This window comes from Poromitra crassiceps (assembly GCF_964638095.1).
Source record: "Poromitra crassiceps genome assembly, chromosome: 1".
Lineage (NCBI taxonomy): Eukaryota > Metazoa > Chordata > Actinopteri > Beryciformes > Melamphaidae > Poromitra > Poromitra crassiceps.
In genome coordinates this window covers 90,657,242-90,684,289 of record NC_139623.1, presented here as the reverse complement: position 1 = coordinate 90,684,289, position 27,048 = coordinate 90,657,242, and the positions used below count along the sequence as shown (strand labels likewise).

General features: G+C 43.8%; 1 protein-coding gene across 1 annotated transcript in view; it reads left to right on the top strand.

Moving 5' to 3' along the window:
* Positions 1-27,048, top strand: part of ulk4 (unc-51 like kinase 4) — a gene marked incomplete at its 5' end in the record, with an annotated part of 283,649 nt that overhangs the window by 240,844 nt on the left and 15,757 nt on the right. The window contains 2 exons of the mRNA XM_083662080.1: positions 3,635-3,829; positions 25,969-26,057. Coding sequence (XP_083518206.1) covers positions 3,635-3,829; positions 25,969-26,057 — 284 coding nt within the window. The remainder of the gene's footprint in view (positions 1-3,634; positions 3,830-25,968; positions 26,058-27,048) is intronic.

Genomic DNA, 27,048 nt, shown 5'->3' with positions numbered 1-27,048 from the left:
TGTTACATTGTGACCGCCACGGTCACATGGGCCATGCGTCCATTACATGCAACGTTACTGCACTTGGGTGAAGACTTTAGTGTCACGTTAAAGTTATCATCTGTAGCTTACAGGCAGCATTATCACCTCTAAACAGTTTATTTTTTATGAGAAATGAATGATTGCGAGTCCAAAACACAGTAAAATCATTGTCAAAACTTTATTTAAAAGGACAAAAAAAAAGACGTTGGTCACTGATTTTTCTAAACGGATATGATTTACTATCTGGTTACACGTGTACACGGTGACACCCCTAGTGCACACGCACGCACACACACAGACAGATACACACACACACACACACACACACACACACACACACACACACACACACACACACATACACACACACACACACACACACACACACACACACACACACACACACACACACACACACACACACACACACACACACACACAGTTTGGAGGGAATGTCCTGAATACTCTGTACTCTTTTTTTTTCTTTTTCTTCTGAATACATTTCTGTCCGTTTTTGCTTGATCTTTGTCATTTCAAAAAGTACAAGCTCAGATAGACTCACATAGGTTAAGGTACGGCCACTGCTATACCTTTTTATACCCAACTGATGCTCAGAACTGAAAGAGAGAGAGAGAGAGAGAAATGGTGAGAAGGGAGGGTGGGAGAGAGATCACGAGAGACAAAATTCCAGAGATGGAGAGCCATTTCGATGTTTTACTTCAACCTTCAACTTTTTTTCAACTTTTTTTTGATATATGTACTATTCCCCTCAGTCTCTATGTGTCACTTTAATTTGACACACTTTGATTTGAATTGAGTGTGAGAGGGGAGAGGCCAGGGGGTATTGAAGGAGACAACAACATAACTCTCACTTGATGAGACTCTAGTGACCTTGTCAATCTAACACCTGACTTGTCTCTGTGAAACATTGATGGAGCAAGCAATAGAGAGAGAGTGGGTGGGAGGCAGATTGGTGCATGGAGGGGAGGGATAGGAACATTTTGGTGAATTATTTGCAATGTTATTTTTTATTCACAATCCTGATATGGGGGGGGGCAGAAGAGAGGAGGTGGGGAGCAGGGAGGGAGGAGGGGTGATAAGAAGACATGAGGAGGTGGATGGAAAGAGGATGAGGAGATAAGCTGAAGACTGGTTAGCCAAGTCTGGTGTAACGGTGTTAAAGGGGAAGTATGGTAATCTGTTTTATCAAAGGTTGAGAGGAAGCTTTGGCATTTAAAGGTGCAATAACTAATATTTGTTCTACCCCATAGCACAAAATGACCATAATATATATGCAGCGGGTTCATAGGGTTACTGTCAGTATGACACTTCACCAGGTGTTGATATTTCTGGTATTTCATGTAGTAGAATGCAGCCAGCGCAGCTTCAGTTTGGAGAAATGGAGACCAGCCATGTTAGGGAAGTAGGGCTGTCTGCTGAGTGTGAACAGGGTCATGAGCAAAACATTAAAAAAACAACAGAAACAATCAATCAATCAATCACTCAATCAATCAATCAATCAATCAATCAATCAAACCTTTATTTAACCAGAAAATAAAAACCCATTGAGACCGAGGTCTCTTTTTCAAGAACAGAAAATGTTTCCTATACTGCTCTTCAGACGTCATCCAAGTCTCCACAAGCCCTGAGATGCCTAGTTGACTTGAAAATAATGTCATTTACACCCTGTTTTGATCTGAAATCTGCATAGCTGCTGCACCACCTGGCTACAGTGCAAATTTCAGCTACAAACGGGGTGTAATTGCATTCTACTTCGTGTAGTACACTGACTGTCGGCAAGTACCTCATACAACCCCACATATAAAAATCCAAACTATCCGTTTAATACCCCTTTAACTATGCTTATACTTTTATTCTTGTTACATTAATTTCAGATCTCCAAATATTTTCCGCCATCACAACAAGTATTCTTTAAGTATCTTTAAGTAACAACAGCACAGTCTTGAGCGTGATATTGCTTTCATACGACAATTGTAAAAGCTACTATCAAGTAACAATAGTTTTAAAAGTAATTTGAGACAACTGATTATTTTTGTCTGTTATTTGTCTCCACCAATAAAAACCATTCCCTCAGAATTGCACTAACACTACCAGGTACCAAGTGTTACGGTTCGGTATTGTTCTCCGTAATAAACATCAAAGGGGTATCCTAACACTAACACTAGCACCAATAATATATAGCTTGCTTACCTAGGCCCCAGGCGTTGTTAGTTCCTCGATGCTAGCGTGTGTGGTGTCCCATCCCTGGGACAGCTCAGACGATCGGGTGAGTCAGGAATCCGATGATCCCCCTTCTCATTCAAGGTCCCATCAAAATCGGACAAAAGAAAGTAGTCTATCAAAAAGAAACAACAGGTCCTTCAATACACGAAGTCCATTACTGGCTGTCCTTAGTGCTCTGCGGCCCTTGCCGCCATCACCACTGCCAAATGCGAACCGTGACACAAGCAACAGGTGAACTGTTTCCAGACTGCAAGCTAGCTAAATTAGCTACTTTGAGGTTAGCACAGACCATTTCAGCTTACCGTTCATAGGTCAAATGTATCCATATCGCTGTTGCTACTAGGTGCAACACAACGCAGCCTAATCAAGATATTAGAACACCTGTGATAAGTGATATACATTGTCACGATTGTGACTCCTGCGCCACCTTGTCAGACTCTCCCTCAGTCTCTAGTCCCTCTCCTCATGTTTACGTAAAGTCTCTAGTCTGTGTCTTGTCAGTAATGATGACCCCAGCTGTTTCCCATTTCTAACCACCACCTTGTGTATTTAGATTCCTCTCCCCCAATTACGCTTAGTCTGGTCATCAGTTCATGTGTGTTGTGTGTTCTGTCCATGCTATGTTGTTCCACAGTACCTGTTGGTAAATTGAAGATGCCCCGAGTTGGGTTTAGACCATAGACTGTAAATATATGGACATAACTATCGCATTGAATTTCTTCTCCCTGGCGGAGTTCAAACTAGTCCCAGGGACTACAGATGCAAATGAGCTTTTAGCTATCTCTGGTGCAATATATTTATTGTGTACTGTCCCTGCTTCAATAAACAATAAAGATAAACTGGGACACTGCGCTGTATGTACTGTATGTCATGGTGAGTGCTGATATCCAGTAGTGTCCCAGTGCTGTTCTACTGGATATCATCACTCACCATGACATACATACAGCACAGTGTCCCAGTGCTGTTCTACTGGATATCATCACTCACCGTGACATACATACAGCACAGTGTCCCTGTGCTGTTCTACTGGATATCATCACTCACCGTGACATACATACAGCACAGTGTCCCTGTGCTGTTCTACTGGATATCATCACTCACCATGACATACATACAGCACAGTGTCCCTGTGCTGTTCTACTGGATATCATCACTCACCATGACATACATACAGCACAGTGTCCCAGTGCTGTTCTACTGGATATCATCACTCACTGTGACATACATACAGCACAGTGTCCCAGTGCTGTTCTACTGGATATCAGCACTCATTGAACGTCTCTTGTCTAATCAAATTGCTCGGCCGGAACTAACTGTTGTATAATTCTTCCACTAATTTATTAACGCATTCCAATCTCTCCCTCTGTAGCTGTCTACTGAAAACCAGGAGGTGTGGGAGGAGTCTGTTCAGTGCCTCTTCCTATTGGTCCAGCTGTACAGTGGGGAGGGGCACGGCTGTCTGTCTCCATCCTGCTTGCGTAGCTTCACGCACGTGCTGCGCACGCACACACACGCCGAGACCCTCCGAATGCAACGCACCACACTTAGGGTCATTAAACGACTGGTGAGTACACTACACGTATCCTACTCCCTCCCCTCCCCCAACCCTAGACCCTACCCCTACCCTGGCTCTCCCTCCCCTGCACCCTCATCTCTCCTCCTCTGTTCTCTCCTCCTCCACATTTCCTATTTTCTCCCCACCTCCCCCCTCCCCTCCCTCCTCCCTCTCCCTCCCTCCTCCACTCTCCTGCTTTCTTCAAATGTTCAAATGTTATCTTTATTCTGTATATTCTTGTTACTGTGTGTTAGCTAGAATCAGCTAGACATACTTTCTGTGAAGCCCTCTGAGACATGCTTGTGAATTAGGGCTATATAAATAAACTTGACTTGACTTGACTTGACTACACAAACACATGCACACACCAACATACACACACGCATAGAACCCTTAATGCATTACCTCTATGTTTTTTTTTCTTTGTTTTTTGGTGGGGGTGAGGGGGTGGGGGGGTTAGGCTATCAGAGGTTGTTGGGGGTGAGTGGGGGGATCTTGCCCCAGTTTTGATTCTAGTGCCGTTTTGTAGCACTAAAATAAAAGAAACAAATATTTTTACTATTATTATATGAAACGTCTAATTACAGTAAGCGCACGCTTTGGGACATAATAACACCATGGGTATATTCACTGCGTAACTGCGCGGCAGCCCTTTGATGTGTTTCAAATTAAATATTGTTTATCTACTGTATATTGAATCCGAACTAGTTCATCCTTGTTTTTTCCACTTGCCCAGGATTGCCTTCCCCCAGATAGATTATTTTCACTGTCATGTGTAGCATTGTGCTTTAGGAAACTATTGGCCTGCTTGTCATGTATCAAGTCTGCCTTCTTATCTCTAATTTCCCATGCCCTATGTATCAGTAAAAGCACCCTGCACTCAGCGTGTTGGAAGCTGCGTCTCATCCGCCAGGCTGTCACAGACTAGGGATGTCGAAAATCATAATTTTTCTTGACCGACAACCGACCCTCATTAGCCGACAATTGTCGGTTAACCGAGAAGATTAAAATGCGCTATTTGACTGTCTGTGCCCCATTAAACCATTACCACAACAAATGCTTGATTTTTTTTCATTATAAAGCGTTTATTTTTTACATCTACAAGCAGAAAAAAACACATTAACAAAACGAGAAGACAAGTTGAATCCTCCAGCCATCTAAACAAAAACATTCCTCAGATAGGCTATGATAGGAGCTGCACGCATTGCAGAAGGGGGAAATACGGAGGGAAAAAACCCATACTCACACTCACAATTCTTAAATGAATTATCTTACTGCATGTGTCGTAAATAGTCTAATAAAACCAGCAGAAACTAATTTTAAAAGCTCAGAACGAAACGTGTCGCTAATTGAACGAATTTCCACTTTGAATAGCACATCACGACACCGCCCCAAGCCTTCACGCTGCAGGGCGCACTGACGAAGCGCTTATTGCTCTCTCCTCCTTCTGACATTCTCACTAATTCAACAGTGGTTTACCTGCTTTTGAGATCTGCAAAAAATAGTTTGCTTCTCTCTCCACGCTTCTCCCTCTCTCTCTTTATCTGCGACGAGGGCTGTAGGTGGCTATTATGCTCTCTGTGTGTCCGGCTGCACGACATGACGAGTGCAGCAAGTCCGCACGCTGACAGCTGTCAGCATTGCGGGACTCGGGAGGATGAACAAAATGAAGCAGTCTGTCCAAACTTTTTACCGATCTAATATGAGATGCAGATAAATAATTATATATTAATAGCCGATGTGTTTAGAAGAGCATTCTCACTCTTGCTGTAATCGTTGTGGGATTATTACACCTGAGAGACAGACAGACCCGGAGAGAACTCAATTTACGGTAAAAGTCTGGATTCCTCAGTGAATCGATGTGGAAGACGCAGCTTGTTTTGAAACGCGTCATTGAAAGTAACCTCGTGGTTTCATGACAGCGGCTGGAACACAGAAGGAGCATGACTGACTGGCTCGCTGTAGTCTGCACAGGGCAGGGCGTCTTCTCCCGTCTGGTCAAAGCAGAGGGGAGGCGGGGGTGTGGCGCATGTGTGGAGCTGAGTTTATCACAGAGCACATCAGCACATTTCGCACACGGGGGGAGAGGCGGACAGTGAGAGAGACAGTCAGTGCTGACAATGCACACTGCTTTTGCATTTGGAAAAGCCTTTCTCTAAATTAATGTTGTTCTGGCAGTGGCAGGAGCTTTTAATTCCTATATAATGCTGCTACAGTAACTACTTAGGCTACGTTAACATTGTTGCTTACCGCGAAGGAGGGAAAAAAAACACCATATTGGCAACACGTTGTATGCCAATTTAATATGCAAATTAACCGTTTGACCGACATGCTTAACCGACCAATGACGTTGTCGGCGGTTAAACGGTTAACGGTTAACCGTCGACATCCCTATCACAGACGTGACGCTGTGGCTTTTAACTCATTGAGTGCCAGCCACTTTTGGAGAACGGACGCTCCCAGTGCCAGAGTTTCAGAGCGTTTTCAGTGATTTCTCGAGGCCCACAGAATATTGTGTGATATTACTATGTAAACACCGAACACGCAAAAAGAACAAGGAGACTCTATTGTATCATCAGCAAAAAAAAGTTTATTGATACCATTTTCCGTTCTTTAGTTATCAGCCGGAGAAGATAGGTCAAAAACAGCAAAAACAGGCATTTCCATCTAGAAGCTGAGATATTCAGCCTTTTGTGAAATGAAGCATTTCAAGCACATTCACTGACTCTAGCTAATATTTTCTGATGTAGTGACGTGGTGTAGTTGTGTGCTGCCCTGCGTGCCCCACCCCCCTCTCCCCCCCTCAGCTGCAAACTCCTCCCCACACTAGTAACACACAGCCTCACGCACCCAGCGTCTATTTTCGGAGTGCTTTTTGTGCGCCGCCTCCCAGGCAGCGCGACACAAAAAAGCCACACCGGACTGCAGGGAAAGGTTTGGCTTTTCAGTGTCGGCTGCTGCTTTTCTAGCGGCTAATCGTGTGAAGAAACTATGCAGACAGACAGACAGAGGCAGAGGAGCTCAGTTGTGTGCGCGGATTGACTGCTGTTCACAGGCACCGTCAGCTGCAGCCAGAGCAATCTACATGGCTCTGGGCTGCAGCATGAGCGGTTTCTCTTTGATCACGGGGCTTTTTCAGGCTGTATTCCGGACATTTCTCTAATCTGGAGAGCACTGTCGCCACCTGATGAGTCCGTAAAATAGGTTATACAGCTTCAATAGCTACAATATTTGTACAGGACATACATAAGGCTTTGATCCACGTCCCACCGTCAAAAAAGGCAATTGACGACAGCTATCGTCTTTGGCACTCTACGTTACTAATTACTTTGACGACAGGCGTCGTCATTGGCACTCAATGAGTTAAGGGGCATGGACATGATTACACCTGTGAATATTTTTGGCCATAAACACGCCTAGGGAGGTTTGCGCTGAGATGACGCCAAGCACAGTGGGCCGACATGCCCACAATTAGTGCTTTGTGCTGCACTATTTCTTGCGCAAAACGGGCGCTAACGCAAAATTACCGCCTTTGTGACGACAGAGACCCTAATGTTTTGGCGACAAGGGACTCCTGGCAATTTAACTATTAACTCCTCTCTGCCAGCCATGTTATTTTCTAACATAGAGAGGCCTGGGACTTTACAAAATTCAAGTTTTATTATGAAAAACTCTATGGGCCCTATCTTCGTACAGGCGATATCCCCTATTTACGATTGCGCACCTATTTGCGCATGCCTAAACGCAGGCAAGATAACAGTCTCTGCGCTGGGAGCGCAGCCGTAATCTCCGCGCACCCAGCGCAGAAAGGTATTTGCGCGTAAGAGGTCCTTTGCAAAGCTCTTAGCGCAAAGTAATTGCGTGCTGCTGACGATAGCATAATGCCATCTATCACCACATTTTAGCGCTGAAACGCCTGCTTTGGCTTGTGGCAGCCAATGCCCAGTACAATTATCACAGACATGCGCTTGTGTCCGCCCCCAATTTGCATTGCGCACGGCGTTAAACGAGCGCAAACGCTAAATTAGCGCTTTTGGGAAGATAGAGCCCCATAAATCATACATTTACCGAATTGTTTCCTTTCAATGTGAACGATCCCTATAACCAATATTAACAATGCAACATCGGACTGATGCCGATATGATTGCCGATATATTGTGCAACCCTACAAAATTTAATAGTGGTTAGAAATGCTTGCAGACTATTTTGGAGGTTACTGAACGCCACAGCTAGGGCCGGGTGAGATCTACCTAAAATCCATGGCCCCTATCTTCCCACTGGCCTTAGGCACTAAAACTGGTGTTAAATGCAAAAAAACGCACCTTGCAACTGCCTCGGGTAGATAGCATCATGGTTTTAGGCCCCGAAATGCGCTTTACGCCGAAGAGGCGTGGCGCAGTGCCAGAATAGGCCAGAATGGGCGTTCCGGCCTTAAATACTGGCCTAACGCTATCTTCCCCCCTGCAAATCAGAAATGATATTTCTGATCCACGCGTTGAAGCACTCCCACATGAGCATGCTTTTTTTTATGTTTTGTTGAGCCCTCCTCACTCCAACCATCTCATCTCCAGATTTGTATGTCTGTTTGACAACTGTGCTATAGCCTCCACTGAAAGGATCAGAGAAGCTGCGTGGCAGGGGGAACTTGGCATTGCCTTATCTGACATTATGGGGTAGGAGCATGTCTGTGGTACAACTCTGTTCAGTTAATAGCAGACACCAGCTGATCCAATTTAAAGTCGCTCACCGTCTGCACTATTCTAAGCATAAGTTGCACAAGATCTACCCTTCTGTCTCACCACTGTGTGACAGGTGTCAGGTGTCAGAGGGCACTCTGTCTCATGCCTTCTGGTTCTGCCCTTCACTGACGGGATTCTGGGCCAAAATATTTGACTGGTACTCTAAGGCCTACAAAATAACCCTTCAGCCGGAGGCAGAACTCGCCATCTTCGACTGCTCGGAGTCCTCTCTGGACTTCCCTGCGGCTGTGCAACAGTCTCTGACACAGGGGACAACTGTTGCCAAGAAACTCATTCTGCAGGAATGGAAGTCCCCCTCTCCTCCCTCTTTTCAGCTGTGGTTGGCGGACATGACCTCTGTTATACGAATGGAGAGACTCAGGTTCCTGAGGACTAACTCGTTTAGAAGGTTTTTAGTTATCTGGGACCCATTCTTGGCCTACCTTGACGAGGTTAGGGGTGACGGGTGACTCGCCCGGCTGGTCTCCCATGGACTCCTTGCGTGGGATCCCATGCACAACATCTTTTACAAGCACATGGACACCTTATGCGGCTGATAGGACCACATTGTAATGGTGGAGCATTGATGTATGCTTTTTCTTTCTTTTCCTGCGTCTGAGTTTGTTTGTTTGCTTTTGTTTTCTTTGATTTTGATTTCTTTGATTTTGATACTAAAATACTGAAAAAAAGAAAAAGAGCTGTTTCATCGGGAGGGCCAATTTCTTCCTCTGTGGCGTATGGTGTGGTGGTCTCATACAGTAACTAGGAATGGGTAGATGAACATGTTTATTATCTAATGTTTCATCACTCCACTTGCCTGTAAGGTTACCTAGCATAGCATCGATAGAGTCTCAACCCAGCATTCATTCAGAATGAAAGCTGAGTCTTCTTGCGACGAGACTACTAGCATTACTTACTTCGCTTTCTGCAACAACAAAAAAGCAAAAAGCACAGCTAACATTACTACTGTATAAAGGTATCTGCTTCTCTTCTCGTCTCTGTCTCTCTAGCTACCGAGCTAGCATAACAGCAAGCTAATGTTGCTAGCCCCAGACCTGAGGCCAGAGACAGTTATAAGCTAATGGCTCATTTCCACCACATATAACAGCACAGTACAGCTCTACTTGACCTGGTCTTACTCGTCTCTACTTGATATAGACTCTGTTTCCATAGCAAGTTTACTCGCCTCCGCCCACACCTGGTCGTCATAGCAACCGCATATCTGCCCTCCGCCCATAGCCGAAGTAGGCTATAACGTATAACGTTAAAATTAAATCCATACACGGAACTTTTAAACTGGAATACTGGTGCCTCTAAATGACCTACAGTGTACATGGCATGGGCAAATGTGACAATCGGCCAGGAGAATGGATATCACTTTGTTGTTACTCAAACTCACATGCATGCGCTGCGCGGTAGATGGGAGTTACGCTACGGGGAGAAGGGAAGCCACTTCACCGGCGGCAACTCACCAGGCAAGACCGCGGCTTCGCTAAACCCCCGCCTCCGGCCTAGCGGAGCCGACGTAGCACACAACTACAAAGGGCTTCCGAGGAGCAGACTTTTTCTCTCTCAAAACAATTGAAAACCACCGTCATGTTAAAGCTGAGCAAGGAGATCGATTTTATTTCACCAGAGGTGAAGGCAGCAACACAAAAGACTGATGGAAATAACAGAAGAGAAGGCAAGCCCCACTAAACTGGTATCCAGCATTGACAGTAGATACAGTATTCACGATTCTGCCTGACCAATCAGTCGTCTGCAGTGTTTTCACGTCACCGTATGGTACCGGGTCCACAGCGCTGGAACCTCAACAAAGCAGGGACCAAAACTAGCACGACTCAACCCGGGCTGTCCAGGTTTTTGATCGGTGGAATGAGACAAAAAAGCGAGACGAGCTGGGCGGGGCCGCGCTGATGCCAGCGGTGGAAATGGGCCATAACATTAGCTACCAGCTAAAAAACCACCAACCAACCAACCTTACTGATGCTAACAATTATCCGTACAACTAACATTAAAAGAGTAAAACAGTAAAATTATCGCGTAACTTACCTGTCCAGAAGCAAGAAAGCCAACTTTCCTGGCCGCTTCTGTTGTGTAGACGGCACAGTGCCTGTGCCAGGATGCCATTGTTGTTCCTGCTATCTGAACTGTATGCATGTTCATGAGATAGCCAGGGCTGCCTCTTGTGGAGTTCTGCCTTCTGATTGGATCAAATCTGGTGTCGATTTCAGAGCTCATTCTAGAGAATCTACCCTGTGGTGATAATGTCATACACCAGATACCATACAATAGTGGTTCCTAAGGGAATATATAGCTGTTTTAGACCTATTTTAACACAAAAACATCGCTGAATGCAGGTTTAAGTGGGGCTGCAAATATCGATTATTTTAATTATCGATTAATCTGTTGATTATTTTAATCGATAAGTTGTTTGGTCTATAAAAGGTCACAAAATTATGAAAAATATTGATCACCTTTTCCCCAAAGTCCAAGATGACATTCTCAAATGTCTTCTTTTGTCCTGGAGAACAGTCCACAACCCAAAGATAATCAGTTTACTGTCATAGATAGAAGACAAAAGAAACCGGAAAATATTCACATTTAACACATTCACTGCCAGCCGTTTTTTTTTTACTGTAGGTAGCTTCTGCCAGAGGGGTTTTTTGAGGATTCTGGCTCATCTTTCAAGACCCGAGGATTCTTTTCTGCTAAGATTTTGTGAACACAAAATATCTCAAAAGAACTAATAGAATGTGTGCTTTCTCTGTCTAAAAGAGTTAGTTTGTAGAGTTAGTAGTTATGTAGGCATTAGCACTTGAATACAGCATGGTTTCAGCGTCTGAAAATTTAAGCTGAGATAAATAGCTTTTTGTGAAATTCGATAGAACAGTCACTTTAACCATTCATTTTTGGCATCAGTAAGACGTCAGACATCTAAACAATAGTTTTGAACAGTAATTTCCTCCATAACAGCAGGAAACACCCCTCTCCTTCAAACTCCTCCCTCCGTGTGTGTTCTTCTTGGCTGCAGCGGGCATGTCACAAGCTCGTTTCTGCTGCTGCTGTAACCTCGCGTCACCAGGCTCACTGCTTTGCTGCTGCTCCTGTCTGCTGGCGGCCGCTGGGCAAGTCTGGATGGGCTCGCTCGTTTCTTGGAGTTTCGGTTGAGAGCTTTGATGAAGCTTTTGCCATTCTGGTCTTATTTATGCTGCGTGTTTCAAAGTGTGTTCCACCCGTAATCTATTATGCAAATTTGCAATCCCTCACCGCCAGCAATCAGCGCGAAAGCGAAAGCGTTTTCGCCAATCCATTCTACAGTATGAGAATGGTTTCATCGCGCGTTCCCCTGCAGTTTTGGCTCTGCTTTTTCTAGTCTGGGAGAGCACTGTCGCCACTTAGTGGGTCGGTGGAATGGGTTGTACACGTTCGGTGGCTCCAATATTTATATAAGAGATGTAAAAGGGTTAGATGCACATCCCACGGTCAAAAAAAAAAAATCTTTTTTTTTACGTATTAACACGTTCACTGCCAATGACGTATTAATACGTCAAAAATAATCCAACGGTTGACTGCCAATGACGTATTAATACGTCAAAAAAATGATTCTTTTTTTTTTGACCGTGGGATGTGCATCTAACCCTTTTACATCTCTTATATAATTATTGGAGCCACCGAACGTTTACAACCTATTCCACCGAGCCACTAAGTGCTGATTTCCATCAGTGCTCTCCTGACTAGAGGAAGGCAAGCAAAAAGCAGCCATTCTCATGAAAATGGATGGGGGAAAACGCTTTCGTTTTCGCGCTGATTGCTGGCGATGCGGGATTGCAAATTTGCATAATAGATTACAGGTGGAACACACTTTGAAACACGCAGCATAAATATGACCAGAATCGCAAAAGCTTCTCTCAACCAAAACTCCAAGAAGCGAGCGAGTCCATCCAGACTTCCTCAAACAGCGGCCGCGCAGACAGGCAGCAGCAGCAGCAAAGCAGTGAGACTGGTGACAAGCTTGTGACGGCCGCTGCAGCCAAGAAGAACGCCCACGGAGGGAGGAGTTGGAAGCAGAGGGGGGTTTCCTGCTGTTATGGAGGAAATTACTGTTCAAAACTATTGTTTAGATGTCTGACGTCTTACTGATGCCAAAAATGAATGGTTAAAGTGACTGTTCTATCGAATTTCACAAAAAGCCGTTTATCTCTGAATAATTTTTCTGACGCTGAAACCATGCTGTATTCAACTGCTAATGCTTACATAACTACTAACTCTACAAACTAACTCTTTTAGACAGAGAAAGCACACATTCTATTAGTTCTTTTGAGATATTGTGTGTTCACAAAATCTTAGCAGAAAAGAATCCTCGGGTCTTGAAAGATGAGCCAGAATCCTCAAAAAAACCCTCTGGCAGAAGCTAACTACAGTAAAAAAAAAACGTCTGGCAGTGAATGTGTTAACACGTCATTGGCAGTCAACCGTTGGATTTTTTTTGACGTATTAACACGTCATTGGCAGTGAACGTGTTATGAAGTTGGGAGTGAATTTTACTATCTAGTATTTTTTTCTTAATTCAATTCAATTCAACTCATTTATTAAAGAAAGAGTTTTGCAGAGAGAAATTTAAAAAAAATTGTTGGTGATTCATTTTCCTGTCAACCAACTAATAGATTAATCGACTAATTGCTACAGCTCTAGATTTAAGCACCAACTCTGATCATCGGCCTTATACTTGTTTGTATTTTTGGGGTTGAATTACAATGTCCTGTTAATTCCCCATATCATCAGAGGTGTCAGTACTCCTGGTGTGGTTGTCCACCACTGCACAATGAAAATGTAGCATATAAAATAGCAAAGGCTCAGTGCGCGCACGCACGCACACAGACACGCACGCACGTGCACACACACACACACACACACACACACACACACACACACATACACACACACACACACACACACACACACACACACACACACACACACACAGCCCTGCTCTATCACTGTTCTGAAAATAGAGCCTGCAGTTTGACTACAGCTAGACTGACAGGGAGAGAGGCAGAGAGAGGGGGAACGTGTTGCTTTGTATCTGCCTGTCACTCTCTGTTCAACTGTCTGTCCAATTTTGTCTGATAGTCAAAATGATTTGTAGAACAGTCCAAAGATGGCTGACTAGTAACAGAGCACACTGCAGCACAGCAGCGAGGCAGGTGGAGAAGTGCCGGGCCTTCCTCCACTCCACAACCTGTTAATCACATTCACTTCATCCGCTTACATGGAGACAAACTAAGCAGCCAAAGCCAGCACTCCCCAGCACTAAGCGCTTCTTACGCTCGGTGGCTGCTGTTCATATCTTGAGCTGACAGACACACATGACAATAGAGTACCGCAGGAACGAGTCCGGAAGACCTGGATGTTACCACTTCCGGTTCCTACGTGTAAAAGTCAATGGGATTTTTGTATGGGGATTTTGGTTAAATGCTTGAAATAAGGTCTGTGCTTAAGAAAAGTTTATGAAACAGCAAACTTTTTTATTCAGCAAGATCATCTTCAGAAATGAGGACCACTTTTATTTTAACACAAATGTGTTTTTTTAGGCAAATTTCAGAAAACGCTTCAAACGTATGGATCAAAGTAACCTTAAATGCTTAAAGTAGCAGTAGAAAGTATTTCTCCCCTTTTTATTTAATTGGGCTAAATTGTCACACTGGGTTACTCACGTCATCTTTAGGTTGTATTTCTAAGGTTGGAGGGTCTCTCTACTCTCTTTGTTGCTGACAAATCTGAGGTTAGTTCCCTTCATTCAACCTTAGGCAGGTATACCTGGCATTTGATTGGATGAACCATAAGTCTATCACCGTCTTCTATCACGGGTTCACTCCTTGCTTGTTGTCACACATGAATCCCGCCCGTAGCTGCCTCCATGCTGATTGGTCGGGGTCAAACACATACAGTATCTGGCAGCTTGGCAAGATGGATTTCTTGCATGATGTGATCTCGTGAATCCAGCTGCCTCGCAAGGTTAGGATCCTCCCTCAGAGAACTCAAGCCCAATGTGGGCTGTTTGGTTCACTTGTTGTTAACGTTGGAGTCCAGTTGAGGTTTCAAACAAAATATAAATCATCACCCTATACATTATTATTATTAGACAAGTTGTGTTGTCTTTCTTCACACGAGGCATATATGATTTCTTGAATGCCATTAGCTAGTCACACTCTGTTTAGCCAATCATTGGGCAGAGAACAACTTTCACCTTTGACAGCAACAGACATTCAACACAGACACTTTCATAGACGTGCAGTCATAGAAATACACTGACTCACACTCAGACACACACACATACATGCTCACACAAGTGCCTGCCCTTCACCAAAGGCTTTTTAATTATCTTTCATTGATTTCAGAGCTCTGTTAATCTCAATCAAAGATCCTGCTAATAGCTTTCAGCTACAAGGGAGGAGAGAGAGAGGGGAGGGAGAGATGGAGTCAGTCAAGCTTGAATTGGTCAAATTTTCAATTTGAGTCATTCTTCTCCACCACAACTTGGAAAAACTTTAAAGTGAATTCCATTTAATTCAAAAGGGGGAAAATGTAGAGGTGGCACAAATGCATCCAAACAAGCCAATCAGCTTCCAGAAGGACTGTATCCAAACACCAAACGAGCCAATCAGCTTCCAGAAGGACTCTATCCAAACGCCTGCAATACAGATGGAGAAATATACAGTACATTGGGTATTTGTGACCAATGAAGCGGGATAGTGTTCCAGCCCTGGACATTTCAATCAATAGAACACATCATAGAACACAGGGCCTACAAACTGGCCAGCCTGCCAGGCATTCCTCACTAGCCACTCATGCACATACATCACATCACATACATCCCTGTTTCATCCATGGCCTTATGTCTGTTTGTTTGTCTCTGTGCTGTCAGGTGTCACTTGTTTAAACATAATATTTATTTAAAACTGCTGATCCTGCCAAACCACATTACCCAATCACAGCACAGAGCTGAGTCCAGCCTTATTGAGTTAGGGTGAGAATGTCCCCTCACCCTTAAGGATAAGGCGAATTGTGTGTGTGTGTGTGTGTGTGTGTGCGTGTGTGTGCGTGTGTGTGTGTGTGTGCGTGCGTGCGCGTGCGTGCGCAAGAGAGACAGAGTGAGGGGAGAGTCTCGTCTCCTCCTAACCCCGTTGCCAAGCAACAACCATGCCGTGTCGCCGCGGAGACAGAGGCGATGATGTCACTGGAGATCAGAGAGTACACGTACATCAAACACACCACGCACACACACACACACACACACACACACACACACACACACATTCACTATAGCAGCCCCACAATCTCCACACGTAAAGCCCCCCTCCATTCAGTTTTTCTACTTGTATAACCATTGCTCTATGAAAATTTTCTAATATATGTTTGTATATTTGTACCTCATCTGATTTGCGCCAAATAACTTACATTGATAAGAACCGCAGGAGGCTAATAGCTTGTTCAACTGCAATACTTCAATAATCTTTGCACTACAGTGGAAGTTATGCCAGAAACACTATTCCCGCCGTAAAAGCTATTAAAGTAACGTTAATATTGCATTATTATCAACAACCGGCCAACAGATTTTAAAGCTGATGGGGACTCGAACTGGTTAACAGTTAACTCGAATTGGTCATTCAGTGGCGTTTTGAGCCTGGCGACCATTGTTACAGCCAGGGTTGGGAGGGTTACTTTAAAATTTTAATCCGATACAATTACTAATTACCTGTTAAAAATTGTAATGAGTAACGTAATCCATAGGGGTGTGCCACCTTAGGCACCTCACGATTCGGTTCGATTACGATTCAGGGTGCTACGTTTCGATGATTAATCGATTATTACGATTATTACGATTAATCACGATTTTCGATGCATCTTTTTCCCCATACAGGATTTCTTTGTCAGTATCTTTTTCCCCATACAGGATTTCTTTGTCAGTATCTTTTTCCCCATACAGAATTTCTTTGTCAGTATCTTTTTCCCCATACAGGATTTCTTTGTCAGTATCCATTAATTAACTCATTGAGTGCCAGCCACTTTTGGAGAACGGACGCTCCCAGTGCCAGAGTTTCAGAGCGTTTTCAGTGATTTCTCGAGGCCCACAGAATATTGTGTGATATTACTATGTAAACACCGAACACGCACAAAGAACGATGAGACTCTCTTCTATCATCTGCCCAACCAGCGTCTTCTCCTCCTCCCACCCGGGATGGAAACGCGTGAGGTGCTGCCTCATGTTCGTGGTGTTGCCACTGTACTTGATTCGTGTTTTACACGTCTTACACACGGAGTAGCTTCTGTCAATCGTCGTTCTGCCTTCATGTTCATAAAACCCGAATTGCCTCCACACGGTGGATTTTAACCCAGATGGGTGAATCTGACGCTCAGTTGGTATACAGTCGGTCTTATGAGTCCGTCCCTTAAAACTGTCCGGCCGGCTTTTTTCGTTCCGGGCGCTACGGCTCTGTTTCTGTGGTCAGGAAAAGTAATCGATAATCGAACATTTTGCATCGATTTGAATCGTTACGTGTCTCATCGCGATGCATCTAAGAAACGATTTTTCGGCACACCCCTAGTAATCCAAGTATCATAATATAATTGTAATGTAACCGATTACTTTTGAATACATTTCCTGCATTTGATTTGGAGTCTGGGGGCATGGTCCTCACATTTTTCACAAACAAACAAAAAAGGTTTCAGACTTTATTTTGATTACAGCAGGCTTTCAGCCCATCTATCTAGTGTCGCCTGTTTCTCATTAATAAAAATACAATAACAATATTAAAAATACAAAAAAAGAAGAAGCAACCAAGGCACTCGTGATTGAAAAAGTTAAAAATCCTTCATTATATGGCTAATGCATAAGAGCAAAAATTTTAAATGCACCAACGCGTTGCGGCACACAGGCCTTCATCAGGGTGACTAACCAGAGCAGAGAGGAATCCTATGATGTCATTGCTGGAGTTACCTGTTCACTCCTTATATGGTAATGCACCCATCTTCCTGTCTGCCCCATCCATTATGGTAATGAACCATGTCATTTCCTGCCACACCTTATGTCTTTGCTGTATCACAATTCTGGTGACCCTAACCCTGATGAAGGCCTGTGTGACGCAACGTGTTGGTGCGTTTTTAATTCTTGCTCTTATGCATTGGCCATTTAATAAAGGCTTTTTAACTTTTTCAATCAGAAGAGTGCCTTGGTTGTTTATTTTTTGTGTCATCAATTGCACCACCCCTGTACCAAAGAGCACCTTGTTGGTTTTTACTCAGCCTACAAAAGTACAGCAGCTAAAACCTATCATGGTTGGTCTATAGGATATTGCATGGCCTTTGTCCTGGTTATTATTATTATTGGTTCATATCTCCTGTTCTTTTTATTCTTGACTGTTTTGTTTATGATGTTATATGCTATTGTTTGTCCTGTTTTTTAAGACCAGGGACCATGTTGGAAATAAGTGTTTGCACTTTTACATGTACTGTATATCCCTTGGATAATGTTCTTTGTCCACAATCAAATCAATCAATCAAAAGACGTACTCCTTTTTCTGCCTTTCAACAATATTATCATCTTCGGGTTACAGTGCACTGATATTATCTGGTTTCTAGTTCTTTTTTGGGTGAAAGTGTGTTTCTTTTCTCCATGGTTTTACATACAGTCAATATTTACAGTGCACAGCCACTTGGATAAATATACAATATACAATAAATAGAATATACAAACATTTTATTTTAAATTGTAATCCTGCTAGTAATCCCCATTTTTTTTTTACTAAATGTAACTGTAATCTTGGTTACATCTTTTTTCTAATACAGTTACCTTTTTTGTAGTCAGACTGTCTCTTCTACATTCTGCAAATGCACCATATACACAGTCTGTACTTCACGCCCACCAGTGTTGGGCAAGTCACTTTCAAAATGTAATATACTACATATTACTAGTTACTTTCATTTGAAAGTAATAAGTCACTTTACAATATTACTGTCTGTCTAGAGTAACTCATTACTTATTACACTACTTTTACATTACTTTTAAAATAACAGGAGCAGCAGAATGACATCACCGGCCCGGAACCATCCCGAAAAATAATTTCAACCGCCTTGAAGTCAGTGTAAACAATCCAAAATTCTAAAATATTATCCTTTTCCTTTGTTATTGTCATCTACATTACTAGTGCAGTGCCCGTTCCCCCATGCACCACGCCGTGGGCTCTCCCCCCCACACACACACTGCACTCAGTCAGGTCCCCCTAAGGCAAGTTTGAAGTCGATTCAACAATCTTGAGATATGCGAAGAAAATACATACAAACAGTCCTGGAATAAGTCCAAATTGCATGAAATGTGGCACTGCATATCATCGGGGTCCGAGCAGCGCACTCCCCAAGTTTGAAGTCGATCGGACGAATGGTTCTCAAGATAAACCACTTTTTGTGTGGCCAGTAGGTGGCGCTGTGCCGAATTACACGAAACCCGGCACTGCACTGTGTCGAATTCCCATCAACGCACTCCCCAAAGTTGAAGTCGATCGGACGAACCGTTCTCAAGATAAACCACTTTTTGTGTTGCCAGTAGGTGGCGCTGTGCCGAATTGCACAACATTCTGCACTGTTCTATGTCAGGTTCCCAGCAGCACACTCTCCAAGTTTGAAGTCGATCAGATGAATGGCTATGGAGATAAAGAGCTTTTTGTGTTGCCAGTAGGTGGCGCAATGCCAAATTGCATGGAATTCAGCTCTCTGCACTCCCTTGAGTTCCCCTAAGCGCACTCCCCAAAGTTGAAGTCGATCGCACGAACTGTTCTTGAGATAAACAGCGTTTTTTATGTTGCCAGTAGGTGGCGCTATGCTGAATTTGCACGAAAACAGGGCACTGCACTGCACAATAGGGCACACTCCCAACCCTACTTACACAGGATGGGGGTTCCCGGAAGTGGCGTGGCCCTAGAGCAGTGATACTCAACTTGCGGGGGGGCCAGATGCGGCCCGCGACAGGGTGCAGAGTGGCCCCCCGACCATTTCCTAATAATTTCACGTTAGTTTTCATTGTGAATTAGAATCTAATTGGCTGTTTGGCTGAGCTCCAGTTAAATTGTCAAATACCGCCGTCTGCTCGCTACCCAGGCACTTATGTATGTACTTAACCTAACTAACTATCCGGTGTGCACAACATTGTCAGACTAAACTCCGGCTGACACCCCAAAAAACTACAATCCGCTACATGACCAGCTCAGTGGCCTTGTGGTTTGAGTGTCCGCCCTGAGACTGGGAGGTTGTGAGTTCGATCCCCGGCCGAGTCATACCAAAGACTATAAAAATGGGACCCATTGCCTCCCTGCTTGGCACTCAGCATCAAAGGGTTGGAATTGGGGGGTTAGATCACCAAATGATTCCCGAGCACGGCACTGCTGCTGCTCACCGCTCCCCCAGGGGATGGGTCAAATGCGGAGAACAAATTTCGCACACTCAGGTGTGTGACAATCGTTGGGACTTTACCTTACTTTACCTTTACCTTACAGAAAAATCTATATTGTTTGTTTATTAACTGGCCCCTGGCCTCCTATCATTTCACAAAAGTGGCCCCCGGGCAAAGCAAGTTGAGTATCCCTGCCCTACAGGATATTATTTCTGAATGTGTGACTCATTATAGCCTACCATTATAGCCACATAAAAAACTGAGCTCTACTGATTATTTCCCCTTGATTTTATTCATGACAGACTTGTAAATGCATATTTGGACAGACACATACATAGGAGGAGATTTCTTCACCCTCTGCTCTTAATTGGAACCTGAGGAGGGATGCCGGCCCCCCCATAAACACAGTTATTGAGATAAACAGCATTTTTTATGTTGCCAGTAGATGGCGCTATGCCGAATTGCACAAAAACAGGGCACTGCACTGCACAATAGGGCACACTCCCAAAGTTTGAAGTCTCGACTCGATGTTGACTTAGTTAACGACAGGGTCGTTCCTCTGTTTACTTTCTCAGTAGGTGTCAATGGCCCTAATTAAAGCTGCGGCTTAGGGCTGAAGGAGCAGAACTGAAGACAAATATTCAAATATCGAACGTGTTTTGCGTCCGAATCGCACGGAAACAGGGCACCGCCCTCCGTCGGGTCACCATGAGCGCACCCCCCGAGTTTCAAGTCGATCCGACCAACGGTTCTCGAGATACGCGAAGGACAGACAGAGAGACAGAGAGAGAGAGAGACAGACAGACGATCCCGTCATTATAGTATAGATAGTGGTTATTTGCATAAACACACAGTTTGATTAGGAAATGATTGTATCTTTGTGCTTTGATTAAAAAAGGTAACTCAATTTGTAACTTGTGTTACTTGACAAAGTAACTGGTATAATATGACTGAAATCCTTATAAGTAATAAGTTATATTTCTGAGTTACTGCTAAAAGTAATATATTACATGTAATATGTTACTTTTGTAATGAGTTACCCCCAACACTGACGCCCACAGAGCCTGGTCCATATACAGTCTGTACTTCATGCCCATAGAGCCTGGTCCATATACAGACTGTACTTCATGCCCACAGAGCCTGGTCCATATACAGTCTGTACTTCACACCCACAGAGCCTGGTCCATATACAGTCTGTACTTCACGCCCACAGAGCCTGGTCCATATACAGACTGTACTTCACGCCCACAGAGCCTGGTCCATATACAGTCTGTACTTCATGCCCATAGAGCCTGGTCCATATACAGTCTGTACTTCATGCCCACAGAGCCTGGTCCATATACAGTCTGTACTTCATGCCCATAGAGCCTGGTCCATATACAGTCTGTACTTCATGCCCACAGAGCCTGGTCCATATACAGTCTGTACTTCACGCCCACAGAGCCTGGTCCATATACAGTCTGTACTTCACGCCCACAGAGCCTGCTCAAAGGAAGTTGGGAAATAAAACATGCTTCAGACCGGGGGAAGTGGTGAGAGTGAGGAGAGGCACGTCACACTCATACACACAGCGCAGCGTGTGGACCAGGTGTTTCTGGGCAGGGTGATGAGAGGCATGTCAGGACAAGGATGGAGAGAGGGATGAGAGAAGGAGAAGAGAGGACAGAAGGGAGAGACAGAATGTTCTTTCAGCTGGCACTCTTATCCAGCAGTACAATTTGTTCAAATTCATGGATCAACAACACTGTAAGAAACCAATAATAGAGAGAGAGTGAGCGCTTGTGAGAACCAATTTGAGTTTTATACCTGGGAAGTGAGGACATTTTAGGAAAGTGAGGACATTTTGGCCGGGCCTCACTTTCTCACACATCTTCAAAGGGCTGTTTGAAGGTTAAGAAGGCCTTGGCCAGCCAGCCATGTTGTTTTCTAAGCTAGAGGAGCCTGGGACTTTGAAAGGTTTGAGTTTTGTTGTGAAAAACTCTGTCAGAATTCTGAATCAGGTTAAGAAAGTTTTGAATGTACCAGATGTTTCTGTTCACACACCAATCTGTTTTAATCATTCTTTTTTGCCCTCATGGTCAGATAGAATTTGCCATGCCTGGAGTGAGAAGGGGCTGGTCTCCATCAGTGACCTGTATATTGATGGCCAATTTGCATCCTTTGATCTTCTGAAGAGAGCATTTGAGTTGCCCCAAACACATCTTTATAGATATATACAAGCTAGACATTATGTCCGATCCAAGATTCGCAATTTTGAAGTTCTCCCAGATGAACATGTTTTTTTTGAGGTTTTGTTAAGCCCTCCCAACTCCAGGCATCTTATTTCTAGGTTTGTGTGTTTGTTCGCCGATTGCATTAAGGCCCCCTATTGCGGCTAATGGTGATCACAAAAAAAGTCATTAAGCCACGGCAGGCTAAGCACAGGAGAAAGTCTGTGACGCGCACAAATGATTCACGTCCACTTCCAAGGCTCCGTTTTAATACTCTTTATTTATATCAAAAGCTGCACAACTGAATCCAATAGACAGCTGCTTCCAATCGCCATGCAAAAATAGAGAGAGAGGATTAATAGGCAGTAAACTCAGACGTATAATCCATAAGCGAAGCGGTCAACAGAAAGTATCCTCCCGTGACTCACCCTACCCCAGTTACCAAACAAAACTCCCGTGTACCAGGTGAGTGCAATTACTTGTAGATTCAGAACACACACCCACAGTGACACTCCCACCACCCCAGTGCCAATGCAGTGTGCCCACAAACCCAAGACCATGAATATGCAAAGACCTACTTACTTATGGTCTTACATGGCTTTAGCCATTAAATGCCTATATGGCTCCTACACCCCCACTGAGAGGATCAAAGAGGCGTGGCAGGAGGAACTTGGTGTGGATCTGTCTGAAATCATATGGGACAGGAGTCTGTCTGTGGTCCAGCTCTGCTCAGTTAATAGTAGACATCAACTTATCCAATTTAAAGTTGCTCACCGTCTTCATTACTCCAAGCATAGGTTACACAAGATATATCCTTCGGTCTCACCACTATGTGATAGGTGTCGGGTGTCGGAGGGCACACTGTCCCATGCTTTTTGGTTTTGCCCTTCAATATCAGGATTCTGGGCCAAGATATTTGACTGGTACTCTAAGGCCTACAAAATAACCCTCCAACTGGAGGCGGAGCTCGCCATCTTCGGCTGCTCGGAGTCCTCTTTGCTCCTCCCAACGGCCGTCCAGCAATCTCTGACACAGGGAATGACAGTTGCCAAGAAACTAATTTTGAAGGAATGGAAGTCCTCCTCTCCACCTTCTTTTCAGCTGTGGCTGACAGACATGATCTCAGTTATACGCATGGAGAGACTTAGGTTCCAGAGGTCAAATTCCTTAAGGAAATTTTTCGTCATTTGGGACCCGTTCCTGACCTATTTTGATCAGGCTAAAAGTGGTATTTGAGTTTCTTTTGGATCCTTTGCACAGTATATATATATAGATATATATATTTTTTAATTGTTTTGTAAGCACATTTTGTAGCATTGTAATGTTGAATGTATGTAGGTATATATGTTTTTTCTTTTCTTTTCTTTTTTCCTGTTCTTGTTTTGTTTTCTTTATGTTCTGAAAAAGTAAAATAAAATATATATAAAAAAAAGAAGAAGGCCTTGGCCACACTGATCCGTGGTGTCTGTCCGTGTGCGTTAATTTCTCTGTTCACTTCCATTCATTTTCAATGACAGCTGTCCGACTGTCCGTGGAGTACTCAGAAGCGTACGTATCCAGAAAATTTGCATACGTTTTGATGGACAGAAAGTTGAAGAGGGATGAACTTTTTCTGGATGGACGTATCGGATGGTCGGATAGTCACTGTCCGTTTAGCCAATCAGAGTCGAGGTCTCGAGAGGAGGCGTTCCGAGATTTGTTTCAACTTTTCAAAGAAGATGCCGGCCAAGGCGGTGAAGGAGGCTATAATTAATGCTGTGTACACCATCCCGCTGTTGTACAACGTGATAGTCAGTGTCACCGTCTGATTTCACAATCTAATCTGGTCATTCAGTGGCATTTTATTGCCACATAAGTAACGTAGCGCACAGAGCTAACAGCTAGCTGACGCCAGCTTTCTTCTTCTTTCGGTTTATAGGCGGGTCGCTGACACCTTCAAGGTGCTTACCGCCACCTGCTGTACAAGTAGGTTACTTGTACATGCAACGGACATAAATCTATTCGTCTATCCGTTCTGTCCATTTTATGACGGATCAGTGTGGCCAAGGCCTAAGACTTTGTTTTAAGGGTTATGTTAGAATTGGGTTTAGGTCAGGGTTAGGGTAAGGTTAGGTTGGGTTTAGGTTAGGGTTAGGGCTAGGCATTAAGTTCCAATATTTAAGGTTAGAGTTATGGGCTAGGGAATGCATCATGTCAATGAATGTCCTCACTAAGATAGCTAATAATCCACACTTTTTAAATTATATTTATTGGTTTTTCGTTACTTGACAAGGCAATAATCCACTGACTTTCTGACAAATTAGCTCTTTGATCAACTTTCTTTTGAAATGTAATTGAATGTTGTGTGTGACGCTACTCTGCTGCTGGTCTTTGTAAAGACTGGTAGCTACTGTGCTACTGGTAGCGATTGTGATTGCACAGGCCAGTGGTTGTCATCCTGCAGTGGCTCACAAGATGATTTTGAGTGGGGCTTTGAATTATCGAATGTGGGGAAAAATAAATGTATCTGTGTAGTATCAGCTTCTTAATATCTGTGAAACTATATATATATATATATATATATATATATATATACACACACAGCTGCTCTTGTCTGCACACACTGCAGCCCCGCCCTGCAGCTCGCCGAGCTGGCCCTGCAGCTCGCATACGCAGCTCGGCTGCTGCGTGGCCTCGTCTGCTCTATTGGCGTGCGCAGGTGTGTGTGTTGCTCACAAAATGTTATTGACTTAAGTTTACATGCGCGCGGGTGTGTGTGTGTGCCCCTTAAGTTTACATCCATCAGTCTTATGACATCATCAGTGTCTTATGACATCACTGATGAGATCACTGATGCCATCACATACTAGGCATCTTGCGTGATACACGCCCTCGATTCCTAGGCTCTCCCACCCAATTGGCACGCGTGCAATGTCTCCCTCTCTCTCTCCCTCTCCTCTCTCCCCCTCTCTGCCTCTCCTCTCTCTGTCTCTCTCCCTCTCTCTCTCTCGTGTGTGTGTGTGTGTGTGTGTGTGTGTGTGTGTGTGTCTGTGTCAATGATGTCATAATGCCTATGTATGACATCACTGATGACATCATCACTGAACTGTAGCCTCAGCCTTAGGGCAATCAGCCTAAGGGCAATTAGGGCAATTAATCTGCCCTAATTAAAAAATCTGGCTCTGTCAGGTCATCCGCACGGGTGCTCTTTACACCCCCTGAAAGTTTCAGCCCGATCGCACGTAAAACGGCATAGCTGTGGCCGGACAAAATTCTTCAAACAAACAGACAGACAGACAAACAGAGTCCACATTGCCAAATTTATATACAGATAGATAGAAGATAGATAGATAGAAGATAGATAGATAGATAGATAGATAGATAGATAGATAGATAGATAGATCTCACACACACACACACACACACACACACACACACACATATATATATATATATATATATATATATATATATATATACTGTATATACTGTATATATATATATACATACACACACACACACACACACACACACACACACACACACACACACACACACACACACAGTATATATATATATATATATGCAGCTGCTAGTTTTCTTCCACTTATTAATCAGTGAAATAACCAGCAAATGGAGAATAAAAAAACAGTTGTTTTTGGGTGGCATGGGCCGACAATAAACAACACTGATACACAGTTCACCTGTCAACTACATCCCTCTTTTTCTCTATCTGCCCCCCCCCCCTCACTCTCTCTTTTTCTCTTTCGCCAGGTGCAGACAGCAGACAGATCTGATTGGTTGGAAAGTTCTGAAGGGGCGGAGCTTGTGAGTCTACTACAGGATATGACTCAGTCCAACAGGTGTGTGTTTGTGCTGTTCATATGTGTGTGATGTGTGTTCAGGTTTGTATGTGCCATAAAATGCCTATAGATTTCAGACAAAATAATTGTAATTCAGACATTTTGAAATTATTTTGTGCCAAAACAAGAAAATATCAAGGGAATGAATGTCTGTCTGAGTGACCGAATGCGTGCGTGCGCGCGTGTGTGTGTGTGTGTGTGTGTGTGTGTGTGTGTGTGTGTCTGTCCATAGGGTGTGTGCTTGTCTCTGCGTATGTGTGATGTGTGTGTACAGTAGGGCTGGAATGAGCCCTCAAAGATTTCCAATAACAAGTCTTGTTATTTTGATGCATGTCTAAACATCTTCTATGTACATGTCAGAAGCCATCTTCTCCCTGTTAATTGAAAGGAGGCGGGCTCCCGACAGTGTCTGGAGCGTGTGTCAGCTTCATGGCTCACAAGGAGCTGAAAAGTTTGAGTAGAGAGAAAAAAAGGACAGAAAAATAAGACTTCAACTTAGGGGTTTTCTTGACATCTCATCAATGACAGAGTAGGAGCTTCCTTCCAAGACTCATGGAAACTGTGACGAGTAATCAGCATTTCAGCTAGAAGCTATGAACAAGCAGCCAGTTTCCTTCATGTTCATTTAATTGCAACCTGGGTGTCAGAGCCAAAATGACCTGCAACCTCAACATCTACCCCAAAATGTACAGGAGACACTGCTTTAATCCTTACCTTCTGTTTAATTAGTTACTGTGTGAAGAAGTCTTGACATGGGTGGGGGGGGGGGGGGGGTGTTTGCCTGAGCCATAACTTTAACACATTCAAGTCAAGATAAATATCTCATTAATGCTGGCTTTACATGGTGAAACTTTCACGCAACTAGTTGCAGGTTTCAAATGCCACGAAACATCATTTCCATGCAACCTGACAGTTACACAAAGCAATTCAAAAATAATCAGTCTCATGCAATAGTTTATTTAACTGAAATTAGCTAGCTAGATTGGTAATT